We start from the raw sequence: 27,391 nt of genomic DNA, 5'->3' as shown, positions 1-27,391 counted from the left end.
TAATTTCCATTGATACAAGAGAGACACTTTCATTTCTGTAGGTATATTCAAAGAAATTGGGTCCTGAGCTGGAAGAAGGCATAAGATAACCTAGTCAAATCTGGAAAAGAAAAATCTCCTGAAACTTTATTAAATACACGCAATGGAAATAATGAATTTCCAACTCAAATCTTGACTCCTGAGCTTGTCTAATATGGAGGCCTTATTATCTATGAAGAACAAACTGCTGACGTTATCTAAGCCTGATAAGGAAATCAGAGTTTAAATCTGTCACGCAAACAAAGTAGTAGACAGCTTAACAGAACAGTTATTCCAGCCAGCTATTTTCCTCTGCGCAACTCCTTGCTGCTTCCAAAGAGCCAGTAATTACTTTGCAGATTAAAGAAGCTGCCAGCAGGCCTTGCTGTGTTCAACACCCCAATGCCATTCCAAATTTGATGGAAGAGCATGCTGGAATAACAAGTACAAAAATCGGCAAAGTAATTTCATTGTTCTCATTAAATGCCCAATAAGCCAAAGGTAGCAACACGCTACAGCAGATCCCTTCGCCCCTAGGCACTAGTGAAGATAGTTTATTTATCAGGTTAGGATTTCCTAGATTTTATTTGTACTGTTTGAAGAATAGGCTAAGAGGGACTTTCTGCATATCTATGTTAAATTAGTCCTTATTCTACTCCACAGGCAAGCATATTTCCTAACTGATCCCAGTTTCCTCATGCATTATTTAAATGCAAGCTGGTTTAGCCCCACCCATGCAGCACCAGAAGAACAACTCCTGCAATTGCACACAGGATTTTGCACTGGACGGGCCAGCTGAAAGGCAGGGTTTAATATTCAGCATTTGCTTACACTGCATTTACAGCTTTGTAACTGTTTCATTCAAGGCTGGAAGGGACTTGAGATCTCTCCAGTTGCAACTGAAGGTGGCCATACCAGTACTAACCTATTTAACTAGGAGAAAAACTACCAAAGATTGAGAGCTTTGTCTTTAAGATGCTACTGCTACTAGATCTTCACTTTCTTCGGATCTCAAGGTAATGCTCCTGTGAAAGACAAGCTTGACCAAAAACCGCGACAAGAAATCTCCGTATCACCCTCACCGCAGCAGTCCAGCAAGACAACCACAAAAGAGAAGCAATTCATCAGTCATCAAAAACTGCATGATAAAGTAAAGCCAGATCCCAGGTGGGAAAAGCAAGCCTGGGTCGCTGAACTCTGTTCAAGCAGTAAGGACTACTCAACTGTTTGACTGCGAAAGAACACCAGGATGCTGGATAACAATTTAAAAAGTGCCCTTTTTTATTTTGTAAGGCAAGGAAATTGAAGTCAAACAATGGCTGTAAGGAAGACTCTGCTGGGGCATTGACTCGGGTGTGTGTGCTTCCAGCTGTTTGACCACTCGCAGAAGACATTTCAGTGTGCACAGCTAAACCTAACGCTGACAGTATAAGTAACTGTCATACAATACAGTAATAACCCTAAAAAATGTACAGGATATCTCAGAGACATCCACCAGGCTCTTTAATGCAGGGGACAACACATAACTTCTGTAGCCTTGACAGTAGTGTGTAAAAAAGGCTTAGAGACAATTGTACCACTAAAGTGACCTTGTGTCTGGAAATCCTGGAGTTACTGCAAGCATAGAACCGTCATTATTTATACCAGCTTTCCTTCTGAAATTATTTCAGACAGCATAGTAACTGCTGCTACTAACTGATCCAGTATCACTGACTCCAAAAACACGTCAGCCTCTCAGGCTAATTTAATACAAAACAGCCATTACCTCAGGTAACAGAGTTTCCCAAGAAGTTTAGAGTGTTTGAATGCCTCTTCAGTTAAAATTAACCATCAAGTATGATATAATCACAGAGATGACATGAGACTATACAACTTTGTGCTTTGCTACAAGCAAGCTCATTTCACCAAATGATCAAATCCACACTTAAGCAATAGACTCTGAACTTAGTGTGGCATATTTTGAATGCTCTCATGTACCCAAGAAGGAGCTCTGGTTAAGCTAAGTAACGGCTACAGGCCGGCACCACAAGCTTGGCCTCCAAACTGACAAACACCAATCCTGACCTAGAGAAATCACCAAGAGGCCAGAAGAACCCCTATGCCCAACAAGGCACCTTCCCATCTGGCAACTACATGAACTCATCTCACGTAAGTCAAGACTAGGCTTGAGTACTGACTAGGCATTTTCTTTCCACAAAGGTGGAGTCCCAGAGCACTGTGCCCTCTTAGATGAAGTCAGGCACTGCTATCCCTGCAGTCCCAAAACAGTTAGTGACGTCTGTGACTCTTTCTTCTGCTAAAGAGAACTAAGTAACTGTAGGGAACCAGCAGGAAGAAACTGCCAGGTCTTCCAAGAGCGTTTTTTCTGCTAAGCGTTGTGGCAGAGTAGCACTTTAAATACTGACGCTTTTATAAAACATTCTGCTTTCCCCAAAACGCACGAACAGAAGGAAAAAGCTGTTTGTTCCCTATCAGCCTGTTTACATTATCCTCAATTTTTTTTTGGGTTAACACCACCCTCATATTTTTAAAGAAATGTTTACTGCACAGAGCCTCGCTCCCCCACCCCAATTCTTCCTCTCAGAAAAAAGTTTTTGCTTCTGATTGATTCTAAATGGCCCTCCGCTTCCTCTGGCCATTGTTCCAAAGAGGGAGGAGTAATCAAAAACCCACAAGTTTGTTTGAGATTTCCTGGCTAAAACCACAAAGCTCATCTTTACATGTACTCACTGTCCAACAGAATTATTGCTCCTGCTGCTTTGCCTGACCCCAGACACTGAGGCACACATGGCAGTCTGGGAACTTAGCCTTTTGACTTTACAGAGCACCCGAAGGACACTTAAGTTGTTTTGAGTCCATGAATAGGTAATCAGTTCTCAGCCTCGGAAAACGACAGATTTTCTGCTGTATCACAAGATTTGTATGCTGCAAGTTAACTGTCTCCCAGCTCTGGCCAGCGGAAACGGCACGCAGTGTGAAATATTCTGCACTACAGCCAGGCGAGAAGCAGGAACTCGGATTCACAAAAGGTAAGCAGTAGTGCTCTTCAGCGTGGTCAAGCTAAGAATGCGTCCCACAAAAAGAAGTGTCAGGAAAAGTACAGAATTACTTCTCGAAACACATACAAGAGATGGATTAAGCATTCCTCCGGTTGTGCAAAATATGACTGCAATTAGGAAAATTAAAGTAGCTTGCCTAAATACTCAAATCCTGTGCTCCGGGAATTTATCTCTGTCCCCAAGGCCTATCCTATTTTGCAGCTTCAGCGGTTTTTAACACGTGCTCTAAACAAAGTCCATTCCTACACAATCAACCAATTGCCAAGGCAGCAAAAGTTAATTACACATAGCTCTTGCCAAATATTTAAGTCCTATCATAACAGACCATCACAGGAAGACAATTAACACTTATTTGGCAGAGAAGATAGGATCTAGTGAAGGTGAGTGTAAAAATCAGATTTTGAGGCTCTTCTTCCATTCCACTCTGAGGCAGCACGGGGTGAATATTTTGCATATGACCTCAGAGGAGAAAGAAGCTGTCAGATCTCCGTAATTTCTGAGAATATAAAATCCTGTAGCAATGAGAGACCTGAGGGGAGAATAGAATTGGTAAAGTTGCATTATACTTGCTTCTTCCAAAGCACATTCATTCCTTACCTTTATTTCAGAAAGCTGCATGACTTCTGGAAAGACTTCGATGCAGTTGGAGTGAGCAATTACAGTATGCATACGTCTGCAGTTCATGATGGTTGTTGGAATGGCTTTCAGTTTGTTCCCACTAATATCAATTTCCTCCAACTCTTCCAGCTTGGCCATTTTGCTACGAAAACAAGAGTTTGAGAATTCTTCTTTTAAAAGACATGCATATTTTATTTTGCAGTGGTGATAAGAGCAGTGGTTTTCATTATTTTAAAAAAATAAAGACGTGGACTTTGATCCTTGTTCACAGCAGTGCCTGTCACCTCTCCTCACATCAGACAGTAACACAGTGGTGGAACAAAATGTGTGCTGCTTCTGTCAATGTTTTGTTAATGCTACCTTTCAAATGATTTATTTTGCTTACATTGCCCCTGCTCACCAGCTCACTCTCACTCTTTTTCCTCCTTTCTTCCCCTTTCTTTCAACCCTAGTTTCTCACTTCATCCCAAATTTTCCCCTCCACCTTCTAGCATCCCACTCAGCCCTTCCCCCTAAATTCATCTCCCTCCCTCCCCCTTGCCGCTGAAGCCCAGCTGCTCAGAACATCACACAAGGACAGAGATGTCTCTTCCTTTATTTATTGGCATCTCTTTTCCAAGGTTGTACCCCATCAGCTTTACGGCACATCTTACACTTGAAAGATTTCTGATTAAAACAGAGTGAACTGAAAGTACAGAAATTGCTGCCAAGGCAGAATCTCCTTCTGGAGTAAGAGGATTTTTCCCTAGTGGAGTTTAGTCCACTTCCAGAGGACATTTCCAGACTGCTATGCTCACAAATCTCTTGTGAGGAGAAGCACACCAGGTGTAAGCAAAGTGACTAAGCCAGGGAAAACAGAAGACCTCCTTGCTTGACTTCAAAAGCATACTGCGGTCGTGCTGAATTAGTCCAGTTGAAAAGAGTTTCAAGTGCAATCAAAACACACCAACTAACACGTAGCACTCACTTGTCTTGTGTAACCCAAGAGAGGGTAGCAAGGTGCAAAGGGCATAGCAGGTGAATCCACCCACTGCAGTATCACTACATTCAAAATACAGCCTGTGCCACCACATTTCTGTGCAATTTAGTTCTCACTGTGAGAATGTTTCATGATGCCCACCCACCGGTGGGCCAGAGGCAGTGAAACCAGTTACTTACCTCGCAGGGAAGCTCTGTAGACGATTGTAAGCCATGTGCAAGATTTTCAGGTGAGGATGGCCTGTTAACAAGGGTACGCATTTATCTGTGAGGTTGTTATTGGTCAAATAGAGCTCCTGCAAGATACTATGGGTTTCTTCAGAAAGAGTGGCTGGAGGAAGCATTTCCAGTTTGTTGGCAGAGGCATTAAGAAATCTCAGGCTGCAAAGAGAAGTTGCATAAGAGAGTTCAGTGAAACATCCTGCAGGTTTTGTCCAAAAGCACAAATAAAATCTCTCTTTTTAAGAGTTAAGATAGTTATAAAGCAAAGATCAAAAGCAACAAGTTCACAACAATGGACAGAAAGACGGAAAGTCTAGCATTATGCGAACAAAAATTCTGATCATGTTTTTAAATGAACACATTTGTACGAACAAAGTATCAGCAAAATGAGTACGTCAAAATGCCTCTATCCCCTTATCAAGACGTCAGCACTTCCGACATTACTACAGATGTACCTACAGGTAAGAGCAATAACAAACCACATCATTTCCATATTTGTTCCACATAAAAATGAATTCTGAATTCATCATCAATGAACCACAAGAGTATAGCTGCCCTTCAAGTGACTAAAAAGTCCCTGGTAAAAAAGCCAGCCAATTTTTCAGTATTTTAAATACTGGCTAGGGTGCAGACAGTATTTTGTTTAAACCTGCAGGCCTGAAAGCAACTACAAAACATGAAAAAGTACTCTGAATATTTGGGTAACTAAAGATGCACCAATCACAGAAAAAAACCCTGAGCCCAAGCAGTAATTTGCCTTTTAGATTTTAAAGACAGACAATCTAACAGTAAATTAAATTTAAAAAGTTATATACTTGCTTGCTGATGTATGCAGCAAGACAGCCAGATCTCTGTGTAGTTCCTGAATGCCCTTCCCTTACTCACCAAGTAGCAGAAGCCCTTGTCAGTATTTTCTGCAGTCCTACCGCAAGCAGCAAGGACTGAAGAAGCACAGAAATGAAGTTATTCTTTCTCCCTCAAAAGAGTTTTTCCAGGATGGAAACAAGACCTGTTGAGATATAGGCAGTGCCCACTCCTGCCAGTCAAGTTCTGCAGGCAGAGAATCCATGTTTCTTTAGGGGAGTTTAGTGATCACAGCAGCACTGGAGGAATACACACTGAAGGGATCTTGAGGGCTAGAATTCACACAAGCAATTCCAAAGAAATGGAAAAATAAGGCTATTTACCCTTTAGTAACCAACTCTGGCACAACCATGCCTTTTCAACAGAAATAAGACCTCTCTCTTCCTTCCTCCCCTTTTCAGAAAAGGCTGCCTCGGAGAACTTGCAATACAGAAGTAAGCATGTGCCTGCTAGTCTGCAGTTCAAACCAGGCTGTACTGCTCCTACCAGCTAATAGGAACGGGCAGCTGCAAAGTTGCATTCAAGAAACAAGACTCAGAAATGAGCTGGCTGAAGCCTATAAAGCCACTGATCAGGACACAAAAGGTAGATGCGCTCCTGTCATCAATCATAAGAGAAGGTAGTAAAATATTGATAGCTTCTCCCATGCATGCAGGAATCCACACTGACCTTTAAGATCTATTAATGAATGAAATGGATTTGCAAGAGTTGCAGCTGGCTGAAACTTGCTTAGCAGCAAATAAGGGTCACACGTGCTACAGAGGAGTCACGTGGAATGCCAAAGGATTATAAAAGCCACTATTTCCATTAGAAGCAAAAATCTCTTAGCACTGCACAGAACTGAAACTAGGTTAGCTGTTTTACACAGACAGGGGAGTCCACTTTGGAGAAACACAGTTTAATCCTCCAGCTCATTCATTATTCACAAGGGTGGTAAAACTCCAGAGCAGGAAGGGAAGAGAGGGAGTATTAATACAGAGAAGGGAATAAGCAGCTGAAAGGGCTTTTAAAATTATTTATTTATTCTAAAAAGATGCTGCTCAATTTCACCCCTTAGCTATAAACTAAAAATATATTAAGCTTATTCAAAGTTGGATTATTAAACTGAAGCATACCACATCAACGGTTCCTGTACTTAATTAAACACCAGCAAACACACCTATTGCTGAAGTACAGACAACTATTACTTGGCAACTTGAATCTAATATGCATGATAGTCTTCTCTCTCCACAAAAAAGGCACTTTGATTAACATTAAAGCCACAATATCCTTTGCACCACTCATAGTACAAAATAGTTGTCTCAGCTCAGCCTGGAAAGGCTTAAGTAACAAAAAGGTTTAAGGCTGCTGGGAAAAGTGAACTTTCACAGGAATACGATGGGGATGAGGAAGTGGCAGCAAAAACAACCCCAAGAAACGGCATGTTCCGCTACCCTGAAGAGGAATCTGTATTTTACTTATGTTCTTGCAAGCTGCAGCAGAATAACCTGGAGTGTTTCACAGGCACCTTCTTTTAATAACCAAACGGAGCCAAATAGATAACCTAGAGAGCATCCTATGGCTATGAAGTTCAGAAGAACGTAAGTTCACTGCAGTACAGCTAGCCAAAAGCTTTAGGTAAGAAAAGGTACATTGCTATGATAAAGTTGAAATTAATACAGACTACTACACTGAAGCCATTTTAAATTCAAAAGAAAAATGAATCAAACAAAAGTTCTTTATTTTTAATTAACTTTCAACATTGGTGGACTACAACAAGAAATTTCAAGCTGTTCCCTCCCTGGTATTAAAAGTGAATGGAATCTGTGTATTCCTGCCAAAAATAAGTTTTGATACATCTATTTTCCAGCAGGGAAAGGAAAAAGGAGAGCTGTTGCTCTGTGCCCTCCCACCCTTTTGCTGAATCTTCCAGAGAGTGATACGACAATGTTGGAAATAAATCCCCACCATCCTGACCTACAGCTTAGTGCCTTGATGTGAACAAGGTTTAGGAGGCTAGCAAAATCTTGCCAAGGTCTAGAATGTGAACCCTGTGGTAGTAGGGTATCTCATTTACCCCATACGTAACAACACATGGCTGGGTAACACTCAACGGTCAGGTTCAGGATAGTCACATACAAATCTCTGTCTGTTGCTGACATCATTAAAATTAAATTAACTTTTTAGAAAAGAGTATGCTGCTTATTTACATGTTCCTTTTGACCAGCTGTTATATTAAAATGGTAAAAACATTCTCAAATGCTAAGTCTTTCAAGATATTATCTGATGTTAAATTAAAAAAAAGGGGGACACACACCATTCTTTGGGCAGAAAACAGAACAAACCAGCAGATTGCTACTGCCAAAGCTTTGTCAATTCTGTGCTATAATCTTATGTCCAAAAAATAATAATTAAAAAAATAATCAAAAATAAAATCTGTACTTGCCTATCAGGTTTCCCCTCACACTGATTTAAGACAGAAGTCCTCCTCCAGGTTATTTCCACTCCCCTATTTCTTCATTCTCGTGCAACGTGCCAGCTGCCTCCTTAGAAGGCACATCTTACAAATGCCCTCCAGAGGAGTGGAAATTTACTTGGGCACAACTGTTCCCATCTCTCTTGTGCATGGACTTAAATTGATTCATGTTCCTTGAAGATATCCCACTCATATTGCTTATCAGATGGAAGCAGAATGTCAAGTATTAAAGCTCAGTCCAAAATTAATTGTTTCCCTTTCCAATTCCACCCACACACTATACCACAAGCTCATGAAAAAAGTACAGCTTCACTACAAAAACCTGAATTCAGCAGCCTGCACACATACCAGAGTATAATATAGCGAGGAGAGCATGAATTAACAAGTACTAAAAGAGTGTCGGAGATTAAGAAAGAAACGAAGGCGCTGGCAGGGAGATGCCAGATTTCTTCAGCTTTGACAAGGTGCAAATTCTCCTCTGGGGTAATAATATAAATATTGATCTCCGGCTGGAATAAGTCACCTTTGGTTTTATGGGGTATTAAAGTACAATCCTTTGCTGGATTTAATTCTCCAAGAGACAACATAGGCAAAAAAAAAAAAAAAAAAAGACTGTCCCAAAGAAAGGCTAGAATCAAGGACATGTATCTAATTCAACAGAACAGACCTAATATGCAGTCACATGCATTCCCTATTTGAACCCAGAGGACTCTGATCTCAATCTGAACTTCCAAAAGCAGAGGAAGAAAATCTACTGAAAACTGCAAAAGGTTTGAAATCTTAAAATCAATGCCTACCTCTAGCACACACAAAAGCTGAATATAGACAACTGTGAGAATACAGCATCTCCCAATTCCTCACTGTTTTCTGAGGTAGCTTGGCAAACTTGGCTTGCTGGTAAGACAAAACCACCACCGAAAAATCTTAAGTCCTCCAAAAAGCTTTGGAATGTTCAACATCAAAAGCAGCAACACAGGCAACTGCATCCAATGGTGAAGCAGCAGCAAATCAAAACCCCTGTGCTTAGCTTGAAAGTACTGATAAGAGTTGGAAAGAATACTGCAGCTGCAAAAAAGAATATGCAGAGAAATCAAGATCTCCAGTTTGGCCTGTGCCCCAGGATCTCCATCAGCACAGAGCAATCAAAATACAAAATTTCTTCTTCACTCCCTTCTGCAGAGACATGCCCTCAATTTCCAATCGTCTAATCCTAAAATAATTTATGATTGTGGTAGCAGGTGTGTGAGGAAGAATCCTTTAAGCTAAGTGTGTCTGGGAGGAAAAAGAAAGAGGAAAGAAAAAAAAAAATCAAGGCAGTTTTGCCAGCCTGTGCAAAAGAGGGTATTTCCTCTCCTTTTAAAAAAAATAAAATAAATGAAAGGACGGAAAACATTCAAGTGAATCCCCTTCCTGTTGAGGGACTGCCAAAAAAACCACTTAACTGCTGCTGTCTCCTCACAGCTCTTACTTTCTAACCTATCTTTAGCTGTTTCGTTAACTGGGATTTCCCCAGTTTCTAATATATCTGCTTGCAAACCCTAACCTACCAGCAAAGAAACAAACGCAGCTAGGCATTTCTGCAACAAAAGTGCGTGCATCAAACACTCAGATAGCTCTTTGCATTCATTTGACTTTGTTTCCTCCCTCACTTCTGCATCCACGATCGGACTGAATACTTGCATCAAAAACAAGCAGCCACAGTGGGTAGAAATGGCAAATATCAAACAAGAGCAAGTTTAACTGGGTCACCTTCCAGAACTCCAGCAAAAAAACCAACCCCAAACCAAATTAAATCAAATCAAAACAAACAAACAAACAGAAAACCAAACCAGATAAGAACAGCTGAACAAAGCTGAAAACAAGAATCATGCAGACGAGAGCCTAAACAGGCTCCAAAGAGCTGACACTGGCTTAGCCCCCGCAGCTGGCCACTACCAGACACTACAAAACAAAGCCCAAGGTTTAAGCTGGGCACATCACAGCTACACATCTTCACCACACAACTGCTTTAAATAGTCCGATGGCTGTTCTAAGGTTTATACTGAAAACATTCCTACTAACTGGAAAGGAAGCTTAGGCAAGAGGGAAACCCTCGCCCTTCACCACTGTGTCTCCATTTTTAACCCCACCTGACCACTGCCACCGCTTTTCTACCATACCCAGCTAAAGCTCTTGCATGCTTACTCGTCTTATCCGAAGAACATTTTATACAACAGTTTTCATGCCATTAAACGGTAGTTTGCTGCAAGCTGGTCAAGCAAGGCAGTAAAAAGTCTGTATGAGCATCAGACAGAGCGGGAAAGGCATCGCAACAGATGAAGCAGTGGACAGAAATGAAAGGCTGCAGGAATGCAGGTGCACAGAGAAAGGTTCAGGACTCAGCTTGGGAGTTTTCCCCATCAGCCGTAGCACATGCACAAATTCTCTGTTTTTGCAGCATCTGGTAATGAGAAATGAAGAGATTATCTGGCTGCCTCTGTGGCGCTCATCTTGCCAAGAAAATCCCCACCCTACAAGAGAAATCCTTGCTAACATGATCAAGATGTGCATACTTTCAGTGCAATAAACAGAACCAAGTTCTGTCTTGGTTAGAGAAATGTTTCATAGGCTAGTTCTCAATTTCTCCTCGAGTAACAGTTTAAAATAGAGAATTAATTAAAAAAAAGACCAACAAAATATCCCTAAATTATACTCTTCAGCAGAGGAGGACACCTTTTCATTGGTTTTTGAAGGAATAAGGCAGAAAAGCAATGTTTGTTGATTCTTCTATGAAGAGAACGGAGGTTTTGAAGTGTTTTTTTCTTTTTTTTGGTGAAAGTGATATTCTCTCTTTGTGTACCAATGCACCGATTTCCCTCCCTTCCTCAGATGTTCTAGATGTCAAAGCCCACCAGTGCTTGTGCTGAAGTTTGCCCAAGGCACTTCACACCCACTTTGTCAAATATTCAGGATTGAGAAGGAGAAAGCGTTTATAATTCACAGCATGAGACTTCATATCCAGACAAGATCTCATCTGTCAGTTGCACAGAGCCGAGTACCTTTCCAAAAAAATAAACTAATCTTTTCAAGGCTGAAAAAGGTAAGTCATTTTATGGAGAGACAAAGGTTCTGTAAAGTAAAGGGATTTGTCCAACATTACACGCTGGGTAGAGACCACGGCAGATCGCCCAGGAAACCCAGTTCTCTTGGCACGTCTGGCAGTACAGATTGTGCTTCCCAGGGAATGCTTGGAGGAGAGAAGCATTTTACCTTTTTAAAACAAAACCCCTGAACACCTTTCCCTGGCCCAGACCCAGATCTGTTGACACTTAGCTGCTGACAGATGTAAACACTTGAAAACAAATTAAAAAGAAAGATATTTCCTGTAGGAAATTCCAAACTTAAAACTCTGTGCACTGATCTGCACTGCTGTTTTCCTTCAGTTACCACTTTTGCAGCAGTCATTGGAGCACCAGCATGGACGAGCCTTTTGTAAGCCGAGTCATCTAAACCAGTAAAGGGGTAGGGAACAAGGGGGAAAACCCCACCCAAGCCAACTGCTTCTATTATCATCACAAGCCAGGGAGGCTGCAGCGGCGGTGAGATGCCAGAATGGGTAAGCTCCGTTCAGCTCCTGCAACGGTACATGACTTAGTTAATACCCACAGAAGACTTGGAAAACACAAGCCCCGTACTGCTCGAAAGCTGCAGACCATCAAAGCTGCAGAGGGGAAAAAATCCCCAAGTCTGAATCAGCCATTTCATACTGTTATTCAATATATTTTTTAATTCTACCTCTTCTCAGCACACTTTCAGCAAACTTCTGGAAATCTACCCCCAATTGTGGGTTTAGCCTGTACTGGTTCATTTTGGCATCACACACACACACACACACACAAAAAGCTGTCTACAGTTTTGTAGCTCAGTTTAAAAAGATGAGTGGCAGTACAGAAAATTCAGGTTCTCTCTCACTGCCAAAATTGCGCTAATCTACATCCTAGACCTACAACCTGTTTTTTATAGAAATTTTACAAAATTATTTCTCTCTTTACTTTCAAAGATGCCAGTAGCTTTCTGAAACTTACTTAAAGGTTTCTTTCCCTTCCAAGTTAACAGATAGGAATTTCAACTTGGGACCTGTAAATAGCTTTTTTTTTTTTTTTGGACCTAATTTTGCAACTTCCTGTACAAAAAACTTTTTACAAGGTTTCATTTCTGAAGTTCATACAATCTCTAATGTACAATAGTTTGAAAAATCATCCACAAGACAATTACAGCTGCTGATGTGAAACATCCTTGCCACATGAACAGGCTATGAATTTCACCACTTTTAAACAGAAATGTGCCAGATAATCGCAATTATTACAGCAGTAACATTACTAAATTTCAAAGCTTTGACTGCACTTTTATGTAAAGTCTCAACCGAAACAGTAAATTAACATCAGAAAAACTTTGCTGATAATCAATTTATTCCAAAGGTAGTATCCTACTTGGGCTTGAATGTGGACAGTATGCAATAGCGTTGTTCAAAAAAAAAAAAAGTACAAAAATTATTTTAAACGTTCTGTAAAGCAAATCAAGACCAAAATGTCATACTGGTTTCCAGAACCAAACCCCTGCCCTAGTGAAGTTCACCTTTTGAAACATAATTTTTAACCTAAATGATAAATCCCACAGAACATTACTGTTCAGGAGTAAGTCAAGAGTTTATTTAGAAATCATCTCAGCCACCAACCTAATTCTCCAACTCCCAACACTGTGAATCCCGGGAAATTTAACCAAAGATTCATGACAGAATGAACAACAGTATAAAAGTAGGGGATTTGCAATACTCTTAATCGGGTGAGGAGCTGTGACAGTGAGATCACCACTAATTTTGCTTCTCCACCTCTCAAGAAACCCAGGAGCTATGCATTCCTTTTCTCACAGCTAGGATCAGAAATAAAACCCCACAGCACACAATCTCACTCTCTGTTAAATTATGCATGGGTTGAGCACTCAGAAATCCCATGACTGTATGTGGAAGCACAGAGGTGCAAGGAACGCTGACACCAAGCGGGGCAAGCCCATCCACCATCCTCAGACTATGCTACCAACCTCCCATATTTCAATCACAGCCACTTTACAGTGAATGTTCATATCCAGGAAGAAAGATTATGAAGACTCTGAGACTAAAGAAACAGCAGCCTAAAAATAAGAATCCAGAAATCAGATCAAGTGGTGACACCAGCTAAATTAGTGACAAACATTTGAAAAGCATAAAAAAATTCACAAAGCAAGGACAGGGGAACAACTGAGTTATTCTGACAGCCTTATGCACAGATTTTGTTTTGTTTGACAGGTATAAATAAGTTCTAGCCTCTGACTGAAGGGGAAAAAAAAGCTTTCACACTCCATCAAACAAGCCTAAGAAATATGTATTTAAAGAAACTGCCACTAACCCATCTCAGTGTATGTAGTAGAAAATAGCATGTGCTTCACTTTACAGCTAGATTTCAAGAAGTAGGTGTTCAGCAGGAGCTTGGTGGGGAAAAAGAAGCAACCATATAAGGCAACAAAACCAGAATAAAAAGAATGTGTTTTGGTGAGTTGGGCAGACATCTGTTCTTACCATACAAGGCTTGGCAACTTTCAAATTAGGGGAACCTCAGATTACCCTTTCAGCTAGGAAGTAACACACAAAGCAAGGTCCCTCACGTGCAAGTCGAGATCAAATTTCTTTATATTTACCTGTCTGCTTTCAAAAGCAGGTTGGATGGCAGTTCAAGGAGCTGGTTGTGTTGCACGTCCAGGACCTCCACTTGCGTTCGCTCCAGCCGATCCGGTAGCCTTCCTAACATGTTATGTCCTGCCAGCAGCTTACGCAAGCTACTATTGTAAAACAACCTTAGAGAAATAAACAACACCAAAAATGAGAAAAACCTAAACCAAAGAGTTGCTTTGAGAATTTAGGAGCGATACCACAGTTCATTACAAGAAAGTGATTCAGCCAACCGATTAGCAGACATGGTATTAATTACGCACAGATCCAAGAACGTCTTCCCACTCTCCACCAACTTCTTGAAAAGGTTGTTCAGACACAGGGAAGGAGGTTTAAGGATGATTCAGGAGTTAAAGTAGTGAGAAAGGGTTCTCTTACTGCACTGTATAAAACATGAATATAGAAGCATGACAGTGAAGGAGGTAATTGCTAACAATGGCTGCAGAAAACTGCACATGTGGGATCCCCCTAGCTAATGGAAGAACTTCAGAAGTGTGGGTGAAATCCCCAGTCACCCCACAAGCTTCATAGCGCTCTATTCATCATGTGCTGACTCATAATCCAATTCAACTCCCCCCCCCCCCCCCCATTTTCCTTTTCTGTTAATACCAGGCTAACATAAAGCCTCCTTTCCAGTTCTACAGCGAATGAAATTTATCTAATCGGCTTTCCTTTCCTGAGCTTTTACAAGCGATAGATGACCTGGAGTCCCATCCCCCTGCTCCATTTTCTGGGGGGACTGGGTGAGAACGGGAGAGGGAGAAGAGGGCAATGTAAAGAGACAAGAACAAACAGCTGTTTTGATCAAATAGTAAAGCCAAAATTTGCAGTATAAACAACATAATAAGGAGTTTAAAATCTGCACCTAAAGACCTCAAAAATGGAGCAACTCTTTGATTTTGAACAGGAACCACTTTCAGCAAATTACAAAAAAAAAGATTATTCTTCATCTGCCACCTGTCATACTTTCCCGCTACTGTACTGTTTAATCTGGCAAACCTGTGTATCATGCTGACCTGTTTCAATCAAAGACTCTCAAATTACTCAGCATTAAAGCAAAAATCTTCTTCCCTCTGTTACAATGACCCAAATACACATAAAGAGCCTCCTTGCCCCTTCCCTACAATACATCAGGTCATCGGATTATTGTGCCAAAATAATCATTGAAGTATGCTGAGTATTTTCCCCTTGACAGATACAGTCATGCTCCATATCTGTGTGCCAGCATTAACAGTTATCTCAGTTGGCTGGATCATCCGTGTTATGACCACGGATGCAAGTCAACAGCCAGCGGTATCATTCCAGAAGGCTCAACACAGGGTGAAAAGACTTACCATACAGTGATAAGCATATCTATTATGTTTTCATCATTTAACGATTTTTGTTTCACTCCACTTTTACTTGAAAATCTTCCTCAGTTACGGATTTGCCTTTCTATTCTACTTCCTCTTCTAATCAAGACTGGCCAGCATCATCAACACCAAACATTACAAGAAAAAGCAGAATTGGTTGACGATGTCTCCAAAAAAATTTATCACTTTGGGCATTTTTTTGGATGGGTGGGGGCAGTGCCACTTTAAAATAAAAAACATTCAAATCATGGCAAAACCCTCAGCAATCAGCTTTTCCATGAAAATATATTTATAAATAATTCAGAAGAACCGAGTACGTCTTTGGGGTTTTGTTTGTTTTCTCTATTTTCCAAGTTACACAAGCACCAAAGGAACTGGGCTGCCTGAAGAGAGACTGAACCACGAGCCTTTAACTAAGCAACTCCTGATGAGCCTGGGACACCTAGTTCTCAAGCTGGGTGGGGAACCAGAATGCTGGGACTGCTCTTCCCTATGGGCAGCTTTCCCACTTGCCCAACTCCCACTGGAATTTTTGATGGGATCAAAAAGTTCTAAGGACAAGCATTTCACTCAGCATCAGCATCTTCTGAGAAAACATGGTTTGGTGAAAGCATGCAACCAATTCCTTTAGTAAGCAACTGTTCTAGAGAACACAATGTTAAATACAAATAGATCTTAAAAAAAAAAACAGACAAAAAGGAACAAAAATACATACAGACATCTGTTCACTGGTGGTGGCAAGGTCATTTTGGCAACTCTTAATTGAAGCATTTCCATTTTCTTTAGGGAATCTTTGGCAATGTCAGTTTTATGACAATGAATTTGTCTTGCATAGCTAAGACTAAGTACCCTTTTTGTTATTTTTCAGTACTTTCAGAGCAGAAATGGCTGTATTACAGCCCAGTGTGCATTGTTCCCATTTGCTTTGAGACAAACATTAGTACACAATCCTCTATCTCAACTGCTTCAACTCTTTTGTCTTCAAGGATTGTTTTTCTGTTTCAAGAGGCAAACACACACAGAATCAACTGTAGTTTGTTTAGATTAGGTGCAACCTTCAGCCTTCTGGGAAACTGCTGGTCAGTCAAGGCTTGAACATTTGTGGTTAGAGTGGCAAGTATCCTCCCAGGAGAGTCCTGCTCACTCACCCCACAGGTTTTCAGAGTGCTGCTCTGTGTAGAAGGAAAAGCACATAACAGTGCACATGAACACACTTACTGGGCACTAGAATTTACCTGACACTCAACATTAGGTCTATACGCCTGAGCCATTTGCATTTGAATCCAGACCCAAATTTTCCTGAACTTCAACAGACGTTCAAAGCTTGTGTTTTGAACTGGGCCTTAAAACTGAGCTGACTTATTAGGAGCTACACTATCTAGACACATACTACAAAGAGAAGCTTTCAAAGATAAGCTGTTTCCTGGGGTTAATGATAAGATGGCAGGAGAGACAAGTGGGATGTTGACTGTACCTAATTTCAGCTAATCATTAATCTCCCAAAGATATCCGGTATGCCTTGATAGTCCTTGCTGTTATGAAGTGCAAATGAAAGGCCAATGAACTTTTGCTCCCCCCACCTTCTGAGTAGGCACAGTTTCACTTTGTGTGAAGAAACAGAGGGATTAATAGTCTGCACGTTAGCCTGTTAGTTTCCTCAGTAAATCTCTTCACATCCTTTTCTGCTCACATTTCTGAAATCTATTCTGTTCCCATTTCTGACACTAAAACTGCCAGTTTACACCATATGGCACACTCATCTAACCCAGACAAAACTATCCTTTTTGGTTTCTGATGCTCTTCTGTGCTGTACAGCTCCATAAGGAAAATATTTAATAGCTCATCATATACTAGTTGTCTACAATCTTCAATGGCTCTGCACATCCCCACGCAATTTCACCCTTTGTGCCTAGTATGTTCTCCCTCTTTCACAACATCTTTTCTGAAGTGTACAGAGCAGCGAAGACTAACAGCTCTCTTCCAGTGAAGTCAGAGAGACTTAAAAATTCTCAATACCAGCACCTGACCACTACGCTCACCTGGCACAGGTGTCTCTAGAAAAAAAAAAACCTATAAGAGCCATTCATTATTTAAACTCAACTCCTACTTTCCTTTCCTGTTCACTTGCTTTCCTATCATTTGTATTTATCAATTTTAAGTTTAGACTCCTGTAAAAGAGATTATCTTTGCAGTGAAGGCGATTGCTCTACTTGCAGGAGTTTGCTTGCTTGATGAGGCTTTACCTTCTCCTATCAACCCTCTTTCAGTCAAACAGGTCTGTGAACTGGAGTCTCTAGGCACCACTGAAACTAAGTTACAAGCTCTGGATCTTTAAACTGTCATGCAAAGTTATGGCTGTTAATATTTAATATTCATTATTAAAAATGAAGGGCTTTCCTGCCTGAAGAGCCACATGAACAGCTTCAAAACTTCCACCTGGAGTTCAAAGGCACTGCTTTCTCTGCATGAAAGTAAAAGAAGAAAGGCTGGGTGGAAGCTTGAGGCATGACGACACCCCACAAGGTAAAAATAAAATCAAACAAAAGATAAAACAGGCCTGACAGTCATAGGAACAAGCTAAACACTGAATCAGCAATTATTTCTGAATTGCTTATTCTGTTCCACATTGTGCAACTGGTCTGCAAGACTCACCGGGCAGGCAGCTCACGTATCTGATTGTGGCCAACATCCAACACTTCCAGTTTCCTGCTGTCACATACCCACTCAGGCAGGTTTTCCAGGTGATTTCTAGGAATAAAGAACACAAAGAGGTGTAACTAAACGATAATCGAGATGTAAAGGCTATTAGCAATACAGCCTCAAGAGAGATGCAGATACCTGCAGGAAATAAATCTGCTACATAATATGTTTCCTATGAGATTGTATCACCCCTTCTTCTCGAAGGGCACTACCGGTGCAGTAAGGTTCTGAGCGAGGGGGCAAGAAAGCTAACAGCATTATTATCTCCCTAGATGTGCATCCACTAAGAAAATGGAAGCAGCTGCTTCCAAATTATTGGGGAAGAAATATTAAGAGTATCAGAGTATTCAGGATGAAGAAGTCTCTCCATGGAGAATAAAACTTGTGAGATACTGCTCAGAAGATATTCACACCCTACACAGTTGGAACACACCTCTTCGATCCCCCATAAATTCAATCCTAAAACCCACTCTACCACTCTTCAGCTATCTCACTGAACAGAGCAAAATCTTTTTTCTTACATATCTTCAAAGTCAAGCACTCGGTTTTCTCGCATTTGTCTTCACTGAAACTAACCCTTCTAAACATTAAGTGCTTAGAGGTACGTTTTTCCAAATATTGCACTGAAAACATGCAGCTAGGCACAGTGGGGCAGCCATGTATCTTGCCTTAAAGACAAAAATTAGCGGCACAAAATACATGGAGGAGATTGTGTGCATGTGCATTCACATAATCACTACTTCAGATACACAGATGCAAAACTGGGCATCAAATAACGTTCAGGCACTCGCAGACTTGAAGTTCAGGAATAAGAGCCTCACACAGCATGAACATAAATCAATACTCATGCTCATTCATGTACCTGTATCCAATAGTTTATTCATGCAACGGCCTTTAACCAAAATATGCAATAGCAACCCATCCCCTCATCCTCACATAGCTTCCTTTTCAATATCAAACGGATTTCCCAAATTCCAAGCGAGCCAAGAAGCTAAAGACACGCTACCCATTTAGTTACAATGCCACCACTGAACTGAGGCACAAAAAGGGTTTTGTGATCAAAATCATGCATTCTGCACCAATTTCATTTACAGCTAAATGAAGAACACAGCTTTACAAAGAACGCTTTTCAATAAATCACACTTATTTAATCACACCTGTGTGTAACATTTAGGTGCACAATGCGAGTAACTCATGGTTGATGAAACTTTGAAGTTGATGGCCACTCCCCCAGGTTAACTCACTAATTGTTACAATCACCCTCAACAGCTTAAGAGTGCTTTAAGCAGGCTTTTTAATGAATGAGATTATCACTTCAACATGCAGATGAGTAATTCCTTAAATAAAACAGACATTAAGCACATGTATAAAGTGTTTTCCTGATTCAGTCCTTAAATTGTAAAACAAACTAAAACACTCCCATTTCCATTTCTTTCCTTATCCCACCTCCCTCGTTAAGGTGAGATTTAGAGATGCATACAAATGGCAACTGCAGACAGCCCTGCAGCAGCCAGGGCTGCGGAGAACAACCACAAGCTGCAGGAGCTGCTGAGTGAACTATCAAACTGTCACCTACGCTGGGCTTGTGACACAGACATCCAAAAAGGAACTTCTGTACATGTCTCTCACTGGTGTACGTTTGAATCATTGTGTTCTGTCTCTATAAAATAGGAAATCTTTAAATCAGGGAAACCCTTTTCCTTTAACTATAAAGGTGCATTTTGCTTTTAGCATAAAAAATTTTTTTTAAAAAAGTAAATCTATAAAAATGAAACAGGGAACAACTGGCCAGTACAAAAAAGCCCATCCTCTACCTCTGAAAATCAATCTTCTTGTATCTCAAGGTCCAATTCCTGCCCCAACTCCCTCCTAGTAAAATACCAGTGAATGTCATTTTTCCATAAGCCTCATTGATGTATATTTTACAGGCCCAAGAAAAAACATACTCTTACCTAGAAATATCCATATAAGCCAGGCAATTAGGAACTGGATACACATCAAGGTGAACAAGTTCTAGGGGGAAAAATACATAAAAACAAAAGTGGTGACAAAGATTTGCATCTAAATGGCTGTTCCATAAGAGTTACTTTAAGCAGCTAACACCCAGAGATTTCAGAACAAGTCAGTAACTTAAGAAACTTCTGAGAATCTGGACCTTTGTGAAGTGAGTTTTGTTTCTTTATTATGTGTGACTACATTTGCTACATTACGTTGTACTTGCTATGACAGACTGCATAACTGATCAGAGAGGACAAACTGGAGCATTTTAAAAGTTTCATGGCAAATTCTCATTTTTCCATGTTTGTCCCAGAGCTGTAACATCACCTCCACCACCCTCTGCCCAAAATAGTCAGTCACAAACCTGCTCTACTTTTTGTCCACTGGTCACTAATGGTACAGGCACAGGAAGGGAACTCCCCACTCTGGAATAGCAAGCTACAGAATACCCCAGAGTCCTCCAGGTCATGGCAAGATCCAGAGTATTTTTCAACACATTACATGAAACTTTCCATGTGCCTCTGGAGTTCCTGGTTGCAGGCAGCCTTACAGACCTTTCATAGCATCTCAGCTCCTGCTAGTAATGTTATATTTTGATTGCTTCAATAATATTTCACTTCCTAAGGTTTTTAGGCAGCTAATGCTTAGCATTAAGGTTGAAACAAAAACCAGCAGACACTTATTTAAGCCTACAGAAAATTCACTAAAGGGAAAGTGTAACAAGCATCACGGTTCCTTTGGAAGATGAGACTAAAAGAAGGTGGCTGAGCGTGCAGAGACACGATAGCCAGGAGGAACAGCAAGACCAAATAGGCAGTTGATTGCAAGATACGGGTTGACTTGGGTTCTGAGCTCACATTGCACAGCACATGCTCAGATTATGTTAACTTCTCTCAGCTACAAAGATCCTGGCATGAATACTTAATGAAGGCACAGGCTTGGATATCGTTAAGATGACAGCATTTTAAAGGCAGTTCAGACTGTTCCATCAAATTCACAGTGCTCTGAGCTTGCATTTTGTTTATTCCATAACAAACTACTCCAAACAATAAAAATGCTGGTGAAAACTGAGTATTTTAAGTAATAGCAGCTTCCAGAGACAGATCAAACAAATCCTATTCATGGAACACAGGAGTTATTCAACTGGAAAAGGCTGCATTATTTTTATTATCGAATACAAAAGAAGTTACTCATTACACATTTCATAGCTTTCTGGCCAGAGTAAGCAGCTAGAGGTAGTAGCAAAAATATACATTGTTTTAGTTTGTCTCACAACGGCCACTTGTTCAAACTTTCTCAACTCTGTGGAGAAGCAATAAATTCCTTATTTGCCTTAGTAAAACAACACATTAATACAACCCAAAGAACTGACAACTTCAAGACCCCTCCCTGCTGACACAGAGAGGAATTTCAGCCCAAATTATAAGATTTTCACAGTTTTGAGACCTCCAAATCAGCGGCCCAGTATTATTTGAAAGTCAGTTCTGAAGCTCAGAACTGCCAGTAGCATGACACCGCACATGTGAAACCCTTTTCTCCACGGGTCATGTCAAGAGCCTCCTGATTATGTGCACTGCCCTCCACAAGCATCCCACAGACAGGTACGAAACCAGAAGTCCGATGACAACACCACAGCTGCCCTGAAAATGCACTTACCATTCGAGGAAGCGTACAGCGCTTTGAGAAAATATCCACTGATTTTGAGGGTTACCAGTTGATTCCGTTCACAGTGTAACACTTCAACATTGTTAAAAACTGTTGCATCCAGCTCCCCAAGTTTGTTGTCTCTGAGATCCAGTTGGGTCACGTGATGCAGAAAATCTATTTCATCACCCTCCAGCCTCCTAATTGAGTTCAATCTTGCAGACAAAAAAGGAGATTAAGTGTAGTTACATGGCAGGCTCCTGCTGACAAACCAATGCTCATCCTACAATCAGTTGCACTGGATTAAATTAGCATGCCTCCAGATTCTGATCAAGGTTGATTTTAAATTTTTTCCCCTTTGTTATGGTATTTTAAAAGCAGGATGGAGCCGCTCTGTTGTTTTATCCATCATGACAAAGGAATGATGACACCAAACTATTTTGAAAACTACTGATAAAAAGCTCTGCAAGAAGGTAAGTATGTGTCTATAAAGGTATGTACGTGTTATTGTGTCCATAAAAATAAAAGGTGATCTGGCTGTTATTTGTGCCCCACAGTTTGGAAAAGAGCAAAACCTTTACAGTTCCTGGTGACCTATCATGAGCATCTGCTGGAAAAGCCTGGAAGATAGGAGTAACCTGCGAGTCTCTTGCCTTACTGAAAGGCCAAATTGAGATTTATGAATTCCCATATATTCGCCTCTCGCATCACCATGTTCCACAGCAAGCAAATTCAGAGACCTGAAAATGGGTGTGGAAAGAAAACAAAGCAAAAACCCAAGACAAGTGGATCTGTCAGATAAAGAGAACAGGTTTTATCACATCTTCACTGCAGTGCATTGACACTGCCAATACTCAGCAACTTCCCCAGAAGTTACAACTGAATGAGATTATCTATAACCCAGCAATGTTTGAGACTGCAGAACACTCCAAAGAGTTCAGTTTCAAATTGCCCGCTCTGACCAGAACACTAAAATCAGTATAGTAACTTCTGCTGGCCCATTAAACCTCCCTAGTGAGGATAAGGGCAAATACCTACAGTTCTGTTGCTGATGTTGCTTTCAAAGAGTTGCCCTCTGTGTAGCAGTTATGTTTTCAGAGCAGCTACATTTTCCAGTTAAAAGAACATGGGTAATAGGTCCCCTCTAACACCACAGCCTACTTTTACTGTTTTCAATTTACAAGCAGTGCTTCCTTCTGATTTTACTTAAGCAAAGCACTTCACTGTGCAGCAAGTACAGTTTACAAACATGTTTGACATTTATGATTCCAGGTAGCGTGACAAAGAACCACTGTTCGCCGCTCGGTGCAGAAAGGATGCAGCAGACAATGAGAGGGCTGGAACTGCACCACTGGAACTCATGGCCAGCTCAACCACAGCATCCCTACTCTGAGGCCAATTTATTTATTTATTTGCTTTTAACATACATACAAAGACACAGACACATTTTGACCCCACCATAAATGCTTCAGAACTCATCCATCTATTTTAGCTATTTTCTTAACTTATGCTGGCCCTTCCTTGATTGCAAAGTCTGACAGCTACACAGCAGTATGGTACACTAGGTTTTACCTTGAATAGCTTAACCAAATGGTTCCTAAATTCAGTGTTGTTTGGACCTCATGGTCCAGGCTCTGAACTGAGCCTTGCCCAGCTGATTGTAGAAGTTGGCTTCCCCAAAGACCATAAGAATAAAGAACCACCTCATACCAGAGCCATTTGTAATAAGGATCTGTTCAGACTCTGCTGAGGGCATCAATAAAATAACATTACTCATGGTGGACTAGGTTTTTTAACATACCAAGAAGTATTAAAATACCTATTTTTGTCCTTTCAACTTCACTGCCCTTCTCTTCATCTCATGCATCTGTAACATTTCAGACAGAAGCTTTTTGGGTCAGGGACTATCATTTATATTATATTAACACTGCAGCAACCAGAACTGCAGGAATCACCAGTGTCTCAGGCTCTGTTTTGTTTGATCTTTTGGTGTAAATATTAATTTCCCCCCAAACTCATTTTCCTATCTATTGATCCCCCTAAATGCTACCTCCTCCTCAAAGAAGAATGCTAAGTCACGGCAAGTGCTGTGAGTTACATAATACTGCCAGAAACATGGTTCAATGGACTAATGCAAGAGATTCATACCCTGGGGGCTATTCTGACAGTCAAGGAGAAACCATTTCAACACCTATAATTTAGATCCACTTGTTTTTAGCTTCTTCCAAATACCTACCTTAGATCCACATGTTTAATATGAGGCATCCTTTTTAACACCTGTAGGTTCAGGGTATCGATGCAGTTTCCTGACATACAGAGCTTATCCATGGCAGTCAGCTTCTCCAGCACCCCTGGAATGTCGGCGAACTCATTGAAGGACAGACTCACGTAGCTGAGCTGATGCATATGCTCCAATTCATCAGGAAGGGACTGGAGAAAGTTGCCGTCCAGCAAAAATGTCTGCAAGCTATTAAAAGCGGGGGAGGGGAACGGAGAGTGAAGAAAGTGAGTGACTTGTTAAATCACATTTCCTCCCTATAAACACACAAATCTGCTGCAGTTACAGTGACATAAAATATACAAAAGAGCAGAAGAAAGAAAAATGTTATGGAATAATGCTTTAACATCTGCTACAGAAGGTATTGACCAAATAATTAAAAGCCTTGGCAACTATGAAATGTAGGCTGTATTAGACAGTTGCATCATATCTTCAAACATCTCCAGAACTGTGACTTGTGTGATGGTTGAAAGCACATAAGCAAGGAGGTTTAAAGATTTTCTTCACCGTGAAGGTGACCTTTGTGTCAAATGCTGGGGACTGGCAGAGCTTCGAGACACAAAGTGTGCTTCCCCTCCATCCGCAGCTCACAACTGCTTCCATACAGATCTACAAGACAGTCTGCTCTGACAAAACCCTGTAAGTCTAAACTGTTTCTCACAGCAAAATTACGTACAGGGTCATCAAACTACTTGTTGCCTTTATTATCAGGCCGTGTACATTAAGTTTTAAGAAAGTACTTGCTTGTGCATCTCGCCTACAACTGCCGGAACACTTCTGAGGGCATTGCAGGACACGTTGAGTTCAGTCAGGGTTGGGATACTGCATACTGCCAGTGGGAAGTCTCCTAAATTATTATTGGAAAGATTAAGGCTCTTCAACTTGGTGAATCTACAATGAGATAAGAAAAAAATAAAAATAAAAAAAATAAAGGTGACAAATAAGTGGAGCATAAACCACACCAAGTTGCCTTGCAATAATTAATACAAGGTAAGTTTGGTTATGTAAATACAAATTACATGCATTTTTAGTTTATGTACTCAGAACAACCAGGGAAGCTACTAGACACTCAAGTCCAACACCACTTGCAAGAGTTCACTCACGTTATGCTGGCACAGAGAAACAGGCGCCCCTGAACAACACGTTAACATATTTTCCTATAAGTGTAACAAAGAACAAAACCCTTGCCATTCTTACGACATATGTTGTTTCTTCTGTGGCATCTCATCCTGTAGTAAAGCATTGCTATTTTTCTGAACACATTTCTTGCTAGTAAGACTACCTTAGTGACACCAGTTACAAAGTGGAGGAAATTTTCAGCCTATTTGAACACTAAATTTTTGTGGTGCTGCTCAGCTCCATCCAGGTGAGCAGATACTGCCTTTCAACCAAAAATTCTCATTAGAATAGGTGGGTTTGTATACAACTAGGAAATGTACTGAATTAAAGCAGAATTTAGCAAGACTTCTGTAGTGACAGAGGCAAATCCTTACACTCTCAATTAAGTACAATGTCAAAGCTCACACAGATTTAAAAATTTTGTCCTTGATGTGTCACGGAACTCTTAAGAGCCTCTTGGTTTGTTACATCAGCCAATGAAGCAACTTGCATGTGCTTGCCTTATTAAAGATGACCAAGACCATTTGAACAAAAAACCCAAGAAAGGGACAATCCAATTAGCCAGCCTGAATGTTCAGCAATGTTATTATGGTTGCCTAACAACCACTGGGAGGTATGCCTAAAGGCAAGTAAAAGGATGAATGAAAAGATCTGTGTCAGATTCCGATAGATGGGAGGAAGTTTCTTTTCTGGCATGGTTTACACCAGGACGTTTTATTTGGACTTCATTTTCCCTTCGTTAAGGCTCAGTCCTTTATTTGTGCGAGTAGGCTTTTATATAACACAGCGATGGAAGCAAAACTGCACCTATGAATGCTGCTCTTCCACATGAAAGCAATCTCCAACAGCATGTGCCAGTGCATCCATAGCCTCTGCATCGGCCCAGCACATTCTTACCTCAAAGCACTTTGTCCTCCCCCGACCAGAAAATACGCACAGAAAATGCATCAAGCATTAAAACATTAAGAGTTTCAACACCAGAAGACTCTTAAAAATCCTTACCAGCTACTGCAGTCAACTGGCACGCACCTTTACTATTGCCTAAATCAAACTCACCTCACTGACTAAAACTCAATGTGAAAATGTAAGTAGCACCTTTGTATTGTATTTCAATGGGGGTTTTAAGTGAAGTGTGGATTCTACCCCAAAAGACAGACCGTAAACACACTTAATGTTTACACAGGCTTGCAGCAAGCAAGGAAATGCTGTGCTCTCTATTGGTATTTTGGTGCAAAGATGACAGAAGAAAAAAAAAGGGAAAAATCATGGCCAGAGTTATCACAGATTTTGAACACTCTGTGCCATGCTGGAGGCAGAAGAAGTTTGGAACAGAGTTAGATGGAGACTAAATGAAATCTTGCAATCAAATTACTGCTGCAGGGGAAAAAATGCTACTGTGCAGAAACAATGACTAATGCATGTCTAGAGGGAGAACTGTAAAATAAAAAAGAGGCTAGGGTAAGCTAGCTGATGTTAATGAGGGCTACTAGCCAGAAGAAAAATGCACATTTTAAACACTATACCTTCATATTCCTCTATTTTGAGAGAAAGGCCTTAAAAATCTTGAACCTAGAACTGAAATGCACAATCCTGCATTTATCTTGAAGATAACTGTAGACTTAAGGCCATAGATATACTGCCCTGAAAATTAGGGTGATTCTGTAGTGGAACAGCTGTCCCAAATCTTCCTCAAAGTCAACTGCAAATACAAACAAGAATGCTCTAAGTAGTGGACTCCAGGGCCTTTAGAAATTACTTTTTTTTTCAGCATTTAGGTAAGTGCAAAAATAGTAGTAAGACAGGAAGATTAAATGAAATTAACTAAGCTGCTGGAGAAACATCAAAATGTAACCATTCCAATTTTCAAGTCAACCATGAAAAAAGAATTAAACACATTTAATAATCAACACCAAGGCTACAGCCTTTACCTGTGCCACTCTGGAGTCTCAGAAGAGCAGTCTTGGGGCTTTTGCCCACTAATAAGTGAAAACTACAATCTACTAGAAGACCCCAAATACAATCTTGAGATAAAATTACAGAAGATCAAGCTAATACACAGAGGAAAGAGGACTGGGGTGGGGGCAATGTGGGGGTATGTGGTGGTGGAAACTAAGAAATACATTAACTAACTCCAAAGCAGCGTTCAGCTTCAAGGTTTCCTGCACACATTCTTGTGTATAATTGTCCTAGGTCAAAGATGAAAAGAAAAAAAAAAATCACCACCACTGCCACCCCTAAATGTATCTGGATTACATCTCTACTACCCTAATGTATGTTTTAATGTCTGTTACTAAGGACACAAACTGAACTGGTTAACAGGTCTATACAGTAACTAAGGGAGAATGA

The 27,391-nt window shown here is 40.6% G+C and overlaps 1 protein-coding gene across 1 annotated transcript in view; it reads right to left on the bottom strand.

Moving 5' to 3' along the window:
- PHLPP1 (PH domain and leucine rich repeat protein phosphatase 1) overlaps positions 1-27,391 on the bottom strand; it is a 66,537-nt gene that overhangs the window by 12,348 nt on the left and 26,798 nt on the right. The window contains exons 5-12 of the mRNA XM_010586000.1: positions 24,671-24,817; positions 23,885-24,115; positions 21,661-21,863; positions 19,959-20,019; positions 17,959-18,054; positions 13,924-14,079; positions 4,854-5,054; positions 3,675-3,837 (exon numbers count right to left, since the gene is read on the bottom strand). Coding sequence (XP_010584302.1) covers positions 3,675-3,837; positions 4,854-5,054; positions 13,924-14,079; positions 17,959-18,054; positions 19,959-20,019; positions 21,661-21,863; positions 23,885-24,115; positions 24,671-24,817 — 1,258 coding nt within the window. The remainder of the gene's footprint in view (positions 1-3,674; positions 3,838-4,853; positions 5,055-13,923; positions 14,080-17,958; positions 18,055-19,958; positions 20,020-21,660; positions 21,864-23,884; positions 24,116-24,670; positions 24,818-27,391) is intronic.

The sequence above is a fragment of the Haliaeetus leucocephalus genome, unplaced genomic scaffold (genome assembly GCF_000737465.1).
Source record: "Haliaeetus leucocephalus isolate CR32 unplaced genomic scaffold, Haliaeetus_leucocephalus-4.0 Scaffold137, whole genome shotgun sequence".
Taxonomy (NCBI): Eukaryota; Metazoa; Chordata; class Aves; order Accipitriformes; family Accipitridae; genus Haliaeetus; species Haliaeetus leucocephalus.
The sequence above is the reverse complement of the archived record's forward strand: the minus strand, read 5'-3'. Positions and strand labels throughout refer to the sequence as shown.